Source organism: Gracilinanus agilis, chromosome 4, assembly GCF_016433145.1.
Source record: "Gracilinanus agilis isolate LMUSP501 chromosome 4, AgileGrace, whole genome shotgun sequence".
NCBI lineage: Eukaryota > Metazoa > Chordata > Mammalia > Didelphimorphia > Didelphidae > Gracilinanus > Gracilinanus agilis.
Window position 1 is genome coordinate 265,025,412 of NC_058133.1, and position 10,172 is coordinate 265,035,583.

The 10,172-nt window shown below is 40.2% G+C and overlaps 1 protein-coding gene and 1 pseudogene across 1 annotated transcript in view; one reads left to right on the forward strand and one right to left on the reverse strand.

The window, feature by feature from the left end:
- PPIL1 (peptidylprolyl isomerase like 1) overlaps positions 1 to 9,819 on the reverse strand; it is a 19,626-nt gene extending 9,807 nt beyond the window's left edge. The window contains exons 1-2 of the mRNA XM_044674343.1: positions 9,734 to 9,819; positions 658 to 812 (exon numbers count right to left, since the gene is read on the reverse strand). Coding sequence (XP_044530278.1) covers positions 658 to 812; positions 9,734 to 9,801 — 223 coding nt within the window. The 5' untranslated portion in view covers positions 9,802 to 9,819. The remainder of the gene's footprint in view (positions 1 to 657; positions 813 to 9,733) is intronic.
- On the forward strand, positions 2,045 to 2,843 carry LOC123244602 (annotated as a pseudogene).
- Positions 9,820 to 10,172: the final 353 nt, after the last annotated feature.

A 10,172-nucleotide genomic window follows, 5' to 3' on the forward strand; every position in this document is an offset into this window, starting at 1 on the left:
TAATAATAATAATAATAATAATAATAATAATAAACCAAAATGTATTGCTGAATATGTTGAATCATCAATTCTTGGTTTCAAAACATTGCCAAATGAACTACAATGACCAAAAGAAGACAATGTTGAACCCTGTCAATTCAGGAATGCAAATAAAACAACTCTGACACATTAGGAATGGTCCACGTCCTTATTTCTTCAGAATAACCCTGAATTGATCCTTTTCATTATAGCTACCTAAATCTTTAATTCTTGCATTCAAAAAGTTCCCAAATGAACCAGAACGATCATTTTAAGATATTGTTAAAGACTTTCGGTTCTACAACAGAAATAAAACATCTCTGATACATTTAAAAAAAAAAAGAAAGAATCAATATTATGTATTGGTTCCAAGGCAGAAGAGTAGTAAGGACTAGGCAATGGGGATCAAGTGACTTGCCCAGCATCACCGACCAAATTTGGATTCAGGACCTCCTGTCTCTAGGCCTGGATCTAATTTCCCTGAACCACCTAACTTCCTGTTCTAGGTTAATTCTAAGACATACGTAGTCAGGGGAGATCAGTACCAGAAACAACAAAACTTTTAAGGAAGTGGAATAACAAACCTATTGCTTCCATGTAACCTTCCATGTAACCATGTAAAAATAGTATTGGCCATACCTGTTCCTGTTGGATCACCGCCTTGGACCATGAAGTCTTTGATGATCCGATGAAACTTGGTGCCATTGTAGTAACCACGTCGAGCTAACTCTGCAAAGTTCTTACAGGTCTTGGGGGCATGTTTCCAATACAGCTCCAACACTACGGTCCCCATGCTACAAGATAGATGTAAGGACAGCAAGAGTCAAGATGATATAACCAACAATTCTACTGCAGTTCAGATTCACATCTAGCATGCCGAGAATGCATGAAAAAAAAGAAGACCACTGGATTTCAAGCTTGGCAAAATAGTGACTTCAATTTCCACAAACACAAAAAAGCATGCCTTGCTTTGGTAAAGCAAATGGTTTTATAAAATATCAAAGAAGACGAGATTCAAAATTTTGATATATTACTGTTGTTCAGTCATTTTCATCATCAATATCCAACTCTTTGTGGCCCCATTTGGGGGTTTCTTGGCAAAGATAAAGAAGTGGTTTGCCATTTCCTTCTCCAGTTCATTTGACAGTGAGGAAAACAAGGCCAATGGAGTGAAGTGATTTACCCAAAGTTACAAAGCTAGCAAGTGTCTGAGGCTACATACACATATACAAACATAAACTTCCCTCTCCAAAGTTTCAGAAGTATGTGTACATATGCTTACTTTTGCACATACATGTATACATACACATTTTATATACATATGTATGTATATATAAAATTAACTATAATCCAAGTCATTAAATTGCCCAATTAGCTGCATTTTCTTCCAATATTCAAGTCATAAGAATGATCAGTAAAGGTTTCATGAAGAAAGTCAAACTTGTACTAGATTTTGGACTATGAATAGGCTTTCGGTAAGAGGGTGTCCCAGCAGAGAAGGTCATGGATTCTCAAAAGCTTCACCAGTAGAGTTTGAACTCCAGCAGGTTCAACCAAGCCAAAAATGTTTCAAGTATGATTCCAGTGGTAGACTGAAGATTAAGCCTCATGAAGTATGGAGCATCCATAGGTTGGCCACAAGATGATGAATCTTTTGGTCACAGCAGCCCATGAAAAAGAGCAGAATACTGAATAGACTTTAGTCCTTTACTGGCTGTTCTGCTTCTACAGGAATGATAGCAGAGTAGTAGAAAAGAAGTTAAAGGTACTAAAAACCACAGTTTCTAGACCATCTATAAACATTTAACTGCTGATACTTTAAATTTAAGATGCCTGTCCAGTAACTAAGTGAACATGTTACTGTAGCAACTGAACCACATCAATCTCAAGTGCTAGATATTAAGCCAGAAGGAGGAAATTAGAAATAAATGGAAGTATAGTTCAAGAGCTCAGAGAGGCGAGGACCTCATGAGAGCCTAGCTCTAATACAAGTCTCTTCTCTTCCTTTCTCGTTCTGCCAGCCAAGATGTCCAAGGGAAAGAAAGCCAGGGGAAGGAAGGTGGCCCCGGCCCCTGCTGTTGTAAAAAAGCAGGAGGCCAAGAAAGTGGTCTATCCTTTGTTTGAAAAGCGTCCCAAGAATTTTGGCATTGGTCAGGATATCCAGCCCAAAAGGGATCTCACGCGCTTTGTCAAATGGCCTCGATACATTAGACTGCAACGTCAAAGGTCTATCCTTTATAAGCAATTGAAGGTGCCACCAGCAATCAACCAATTTACCCAGGCTTTGGACCGTCAGAGCTACTCAGCTGCTTAAATTGGCTCACAAATACAGACCTGAGACAAAGCAAGAAAAGAAGCAAAGGCTGCTGGCTCAGGCTGAACAAAAAGCTGCAGGCAAGGGGGATGCCCCTACTAAGAGACCACCTGTCCTCAGAGCAGGTGTTAACACTGTTACTACCCTGGTAGAAAACAAGAAAGCACAGTTGGTAGTGATTGCACATGATATGGACCCCTTGAGCTTGTGGTTTTCCTACCTGCCTTGTGCCGAAAAATGGGGGCTCCTTACTGTATTACCAAAGGTAAAGCCAGACTGGGTCGACTGGTTCACAGAAAGACTTGCACAAGCATTGCTTTCACACAGGTTAACCCGGAAGATAAGGGAGCCCTGGCTAGGCTGGTAGAGGCCATCAAAACTAATTACAATGACAGATATGATGAGATCTCGTCGCCACTGGGGTGGCAATGTCCTGGGTCCAAAATCGGTGGCTCGTATTGCCAAGCTGGAAAAGGCAAAAGCTAAGGAACTTTCAACTATATTGGATTAAATTATGTTTGATTTTTCCCTACATAAAAATAAAAAATTTAAACAAACAAAAAAGAGCTCAGAGAGGCAAAATAAAAGCATAAGAGTTTGTTTTATCATATTTCCAAAGGCAACGAGTATCTTCATTTCACAGTACATGTGGTCCCCCTCATCTTTCAGTACTTGAACACAAAGAAAGGGAGATACCACCACAAAGGTGACTGTGACTTATGCAACATCTCCTATGCCAAATGAAGAGGTACAGAAAACTGACTGAGAGCCAAACAAGAGCTTCCCAAAAAAAGGCAATATATATTTTAATACTTGGTGGCTTGAATAAAAAGGTAGTCATAGAGACGACAGCTAAAACTATGTTGGAAAACAAAGATTCATGATGAAGAAATTAGAGAAGTCAAAAGCTTATAGACTACTTAGATGGCTTAAACCTAGGTAACATGAATGTTTCCTCTAAGATAAGCAAACTGGAAATCATTATTTCTTAGTGAGCAACCAAGTCCCTCCACCCCAAAATGGTTATATCTTGATAGGAAATTATTATTATTAAAAGAAACTGCCCAAATAAGAAGTCACTGTGTGTGATTCTGACAATTAACGGATTCAAACAAGCTACTGATGCCAAAGAAATGGCAATGGATATTTCACAGGATTATAGATTTAGAAACAGAAGAGACTTCATCTAGTCCAAGTGGACTAGAGCCTAGAGAAAAAGGCATATAAGTAATGGGGGGATTGGGGAGGTGGGGCAGCTAAGTGCCTCAGTGGATTGAGAACCACACCTAAATGTAAGGTCCTAGGTCAAAATCTGGCTTCAGAACTCTAATTGTCTAGCCCTTACTATTCTGCCTTGGAACCAATACACAGTGTTGATTCTAAGAAAGTAAAGGATTAAAAAAAATTCTTTTAAATTAAAAAAAATTTTTTTTCAAGTTTAACTAATGTAAATCAATCAGCACAGTGATGAGGAAAAAGACTACAGAAACCATTTCAGTAGGTCAAGTGGAGAGATACATAAGCAAGGGAAATACCAAATTAAACTATAAATTCACCTGCAAAACTTAGGGGGCTATCGTGTTAAATTACAAGCAGTATTAACTTACAAAAAATGAAGTCTACAGAAATGAGTCTATAGAAAACTTTTAAGTGAGACCCAAATAGGCCATTTTACACCAAGTATATTTCTAGATGAAAATGGAGACAACAGACAAGTTTCTATAACAAATTATTTAAATTATCAGTAATGGTAGAACCATGAAACCTGGACTCTTAGAATTCAGTTCTGAATGTGCTGTATGAGGAAGCAGAAGTCCACACCAATGCCTCTCTATCATCACAGGTTCCTGGAAAGTAGCTGTTCCAACCAATTGATATTTATGGTAGAAAAATTTCACTGCCAGATCCCCTAATCCCAGTGATTGAGTCACCTTCTCCAGAGGCAAAAATTTCTTCATATCTCTCTCTATCTTCTCATCTCCATTCCTTCAATATGCCTTCTGGATTTCCCAACCATTGCTTAATTCTTAACAAACTCCACCTTCTTATGCTTACAGAATCTAGCTCTCTCCAGAAGACAATGAATCCCTGGACACCCTCTCCAGTGAGGATTGCTTAAAGAGTTAGCATATGCCTTGCTTCTGTGATAATGAGATTAAATCTACCCTGCCCATCTTTAGATTTAATCACCAAAGGTGAAAACATCTCCATTTAACTCACAAGCTAGGCGGTCTGTAACCCACAAGTCCTAGAATGAGTAACAAATTAGAATTTACTTACTGCCTCTGAGGCAGTCCTAAGAAAAGTGTCTGTTGTGATTGGACAGGCAAACTAAGAGGAGGCCACAGGAAGTGACACAAAAGAGGCCCCTTTAAAAAGAGACCTCAGTCAGCTGGGCTCTCTCTTCTGGTTCATGAATGGGACCTGAAGGAGCTCTTCTGGTTGGTGACTGGGACCTGGAATTCCACGTGGTGAGTGTAAAGACTGAATCTTCCTGAACTTCTCTTAAGGAACTTCCCTTTCAAAGAGACTCTGTGACTGAAACTTTTGCTTCATTCGCCTCAGGGGCCCTTTGGCTGTCTGGGCCTCTACCTGGATTAAACTAGGGGATGGGAGCAAATTACCTACTGTGTTAGATTACTTATCCTATCTTACCTCTCTCTTATTTCCTTATTTCTTCTTCCTCTTCTCATTTGTAAATAAATTTTCCATAAAAGACATTTTAACTTCAGGTTATTCTTTAATTGGGGATTGATAATTGTTCAATCCTCTGGCAACCAAATCTTTTAATATTTACCAATCAAAACCCCTTTTTACCCATTACACTCCCCAATGTCACTTCCCGACAAACACCATCATTCAGGATCTTTTCCTAGATATTCTCAATCCTTTGCAATCTGGCTTTTGACTCTACCACTTGAGATAAATGGTTCTCTGCAAGGTCTCCAACAGTCTCTTAAATGCTAAAATCCAATAGCATTTTCAAAGTCCTCATGGTCCTTGGCCTCTCTGGCCACCCCTTCCTCTTAAAACACTTGTAATCCTTGAATTTCATAATACTGTTCTCTTCTGGTCCTTCTCTTTACCTATATAATTACTCTTTCTCAATTTCCTTTGTCAGTAATCACCAATCCTTGACATGGATCTGAGTTCAAGTCCAGCCCATGTCATCTCACATTTCTGATCCTCAGTTTCCTAAACTATAAAAGGAGATTAGACTAGAACCACTGAGATCTCTTCCAGCTTTAATATCTAGAGCCTTGATCTTTTCCTTCTTTGTCTTCTTGTTTGCATCTTCTATGCTTAGCATAATATCTGGCATATAGGAAGTGCTTATTAAATATTTGCAGAATTGAAAAAATATAACCCATACCTGTCAATTTCTCAGCCATGTTGATTCTGCTTCCACAACACCTTTCTCTTACAACTATTCCAACCTTCAACTTCATTCAGGCCCTCCCTGATCACTTAGCCTCCTAACTATACTCACTGTTTCCAGGCTCTCTTTTCTCCAATCCATCCTACTCATAGTTGCAAAAGGTATCTTCCTAAGAGCTGAAAAAGTTGTGGTATGTGGTTATAATGGGCCACTACTGCACCATAAGAAATGCCAAACAGGATGAGTACTGAAAAACCTGGAAAGATTAAGATGAAATGATGCAAAGTGAAGTGAGCAGAACCACAATACTATATACAGAAACAAGAATATTGTACAATGATCACCTGTGAAGACTAAACTATTATGAGCAATGCAAGTTTCCAAGATACATAATGAAAAATGCCATCCACAACCACAGAAGGAACTGTTAAGTCTGAATGTAGATGAAAGCATACCATTTTTCACAATACATGTCTTCTCTCACAGCAAGAAAAATATGGAAATATACATCACACCATGGCACTGGTATACCTATATCAGACTATTTACCATCTAAAGGAGAGGAGAGGGAATCTGGATCACAAAATGTCAGAAAACAATTGTTAAAAACTGTTTCTAATTGTACTTGAAAAAAAAAGTTTATAGGTTTCTAATAAAAAAAAAGTATTTTCTTAATGGTAAATCTAACCACATTACTCCCCTGCTCAAAAATCTCGAGTTCCCAAGTGCCTCAAAATATAAAAATTTTAGCTTGGTATCTGATGTCCTTTCTACGATGGTGCCAACCTAATTTCCTGAACTTATTTCAAATTATTCTTTCTCACATATTCTAAGTTCCCCAAACTTAACACCTTATCTCCCATTTCTTGGCACTCAAACCATTCCACATACCTGGAATACCCTCCCTCTTCATCTCTACCTCTCAGAATCCTTGTTTCCATTCAGAACTCAGCTCAGATATGCCACCTCCTACATAAAATTTTCCCTTATCCTTCTGGAGTTAATGCTTCCCTTTCCTTGATTTTCCTTGTATTGTACTTTCTTTTGTGCATGTTTTCTCTCTCAGTGGAATGCTCAAGAGCAGGAACTATCACAGTGTTTGGTAAATTGATCTGGAAGTTTCACTAAAAAGGAAGACAAGGATAAGATCCTAAACTAGACCAAGTACACATATATAAATATGGGCTGGAAACAATATAATTTTGAAATCACTGAAGGAGAAATTTTATGATACTTAGATATCTGAAATTCAATATCCAGATTTTTTTTTAAACCCTTACCTTCCATCTTGGAGTCAATACTGTGTATTGGCTCCAAGGCAGAAGAGTGGTAAGAGTAGGCATTGGGGGTCAAGTGACTTGCCCAGGGTCACACAACTGGGAAGTGTGTGAGGTCAGATTTGAACCTCCCATCTCTAGGCCTGACTCTCAATCCACTGAGCCACCCAGCTGCCCCTGTCCAGGTATTTTAAAAGGGAGAAATCTACTAAATGATGGAAAAATAAAAACCACAACTGTACAAAAAAAAAGATTGGAACATCAATAACTAGTAACCTATCTACTTACTTTATCATCTCTCCAAATGACATACATATAGCTAGTAGGTATCCTTGATTAAAAAATGAGCTGGAAACCAGCAGACTTGGACAAATTATTTTATTTTCTCTCCTTTTTAAAACCTTTACCTTCTGTCTTAGTATCAATTCTAAGACAGAGAGGCAGGGGCTGTCATCACTAGAGAACCTTTTAGAGATAGGGGCCCCAAACTGTACCTTCAAGCTGCCTGTGAACCTGCCCTCCCTACATTACCCCAGACAACAGTGGGAGGAAATGCTTGCGTTGGGCTGCTGGACAGAGGGGAAGGGCATGTGAAAATTGTCCTCAGGGGTGATGGAGAGGGGGAACAGAGCAGCCCCCTCTGGCATGCCAGGACACATGTACCACGCCTTTACCAACATGGGGCTAGGCAATTGGGGTTAAGTGACTTGCTAGGGGTCATACAGCTTGGCCGTGTCCAAAGGCATGTTTGAACCCAGGTCTTTTTGTAAATTTGAGCAAAATGTTGCTTTAAAGGCTGTTCTCCAATATGAGATTTCTCATGCATCTATTGAAATAATGAAGAGAAATGGTATGCTAAGGAAAAAGTAGTGAAACTGGAGTCAAAGAACCTGAATTCAAATCACAGCCCTCCCATGTCCTACCCATGTTACTTTGGATTAATTCATTTAACCATTGTGGGCCTCTTTTCTATAAAATAAGGGAGTTGAGTTGGCTGACTTCTAAAGTTTTTTCAAACTAAATTTCTGTGATCATATCATAAAATTCCTTGATAAATACAACCATAAATCAACAATCTTCTGAATCTGTATAGCAAGTGAAATATAAAATAGTAAGTCGAATATTTACAAAAGGAGTTTGCCACTACCATGAGGAATGTCCTAGGCAATCCAAATAGAAGAGATGGCAAGGACTTCCAGAAGGTCTGGTTTGAGAGTGACACTGTGTTCACAGTTCTATACTACAGACTCATCAAAGAGAATAACCATTCAAAGTAATCTGCTTAACAATCTGTGAAAGAGCTAATCAATAGACAACTATTGTTTAAACCAAAGATGTTAAACTATTTGATTCTGACACCATCAGTCTAAACTTTGTCATAAAGCTGGATATGCAGTGTATACAGTTGAAGAGTACATTTATCTCAGCTGGCCATTGGGGGGAGGGGCAGAATCAAATAGAAAGAAAATTAGCAAGATTGCATCTGGGAAAATTGTGCAGTGCTTCCAAGGACGCCATCTGCTCTCTGAGGCAAAAACCCATATGTTTAACACTAGTATTCTTCTGGTGATGCAATACAGCTGCTCATCATGGGATACCACAATCTTCAAAGAATCAAAATAATGGGGGATCTAAAGGATATTGTAGAGGCAGATGATGGACAGAAGAAGGCTGCAGTATATTACCAATAAAGAAGAGATGTAAAAGACATCATGCAGGAACTGTATAACTGGAAAAGGAGGTGGGCTATTCATACTGTGAAAGCAAGGGGTAACAGATGGATAGCCCATGTGCTACACTGGTCCCCACGAAATGTCAAAAGACCTACAGGGAAGTCTCCATTGTACTAGAAAAAAAACCAACCTCTTTGTAAGATTTACAGTACACAAACAAGAATCATACAGGCTGAAGTGTGGAATGCAAATGGATTATAACTGCGCACCCCTTCCAGGAAGTACGCACATAGATGACTGGTAGATGCATTTATTGAAGATGTGGCTTAATTTTATTGCTAATGTGGCTTCCACCCTCAGATAAACTAGCACAGACAAAAAGAACATTAGAGATGGGCTAGTGCAATCCTTATATTTTACAAAAGAATCTGTCCTTTTGTAATCAAAATGTTACATATCCAATTCATCTAGTACTATCCAGCAAGTGGTGCAGCAACTGGTCTCTTGAACTTGTCTCGTTCTTTCCACTTTTATTAAAGGGTCGAATATATACAAAGTGGTGTGCTTGCTTTAAATAACTGTCTTAATCTTGGGCCGAAAATTCCTACTCCAGCAAAACTCTCCCTCTTGAAGTGACCACAAATGCAGGGTGATTGGCCATGGCAAGACTCCTTACATCCTACCCTAAGATGGGACCAGAGTATAGAGGGCCTAGAAGGCCACACGGCCGAGTTGGGATTTTAACTTTGGGTAGTCACTAAAGTTTTTTAAGCAAGGGAGTGACCTGGCTTTTTATCATTCGGAAAGGGAGGGAAAAGAGACTGAAGGCTCTTAAGATAGTCCGGGGGGAAGGGGGGGGGGAGCAGGTTGTGAGGAGACCAGGGCCAAGGTTAGAAAATCTTGGCTAGGCGTGAGCGAGGGGCTATATAGGTACTCAGGCTGGAGTGATGGCTGCAAGGAGTTTAGAACCCAGCGTCCTGGGGGAGAGTTCCCGTTCGGCCTTGCCTGGCCTCGTCCAGCTTTCTTGGCCCATTTCGCCTGGTAGCTCAAACCACACACCCATACACCTCACCTGGTTTCCAGGAAAACGTTGGGGGGCTGCCATGAGTCTGGGGGAACTGCTGCCATGCCGGAGCCCATTTAGCCTCTACTTCCGGCAGAGACTCTGCGGGGGACTCACCGCCAAAGAGCACACTTCCGGTTTCCACAGCAAAAGGACAATGTACCGGGGAGGAAAAGGCGGAGCCACGCTTCCAGCCCTGTGTAAATTATGCTTGTTGCCAAGGCCCCAGACTGCTTCCCCGCTCTTTTAGAATTCTGATTGGTTCAAGTGAAACGTGGAAGGCAGGATCTTCCAGGAATCAAGGGCGCCTAATGGTTTCTTTTCCTCCTTAGTCAGTCGCTCTGTCCAATGGCAACAGAGCCCTCCTTTCTTCTCAGCTTCCCACCCTCCTTTGACACCCGGCTCCCGCCCCTCGCCCGAGGAGAGGCTGTTTGACAAAGAAAGGCTG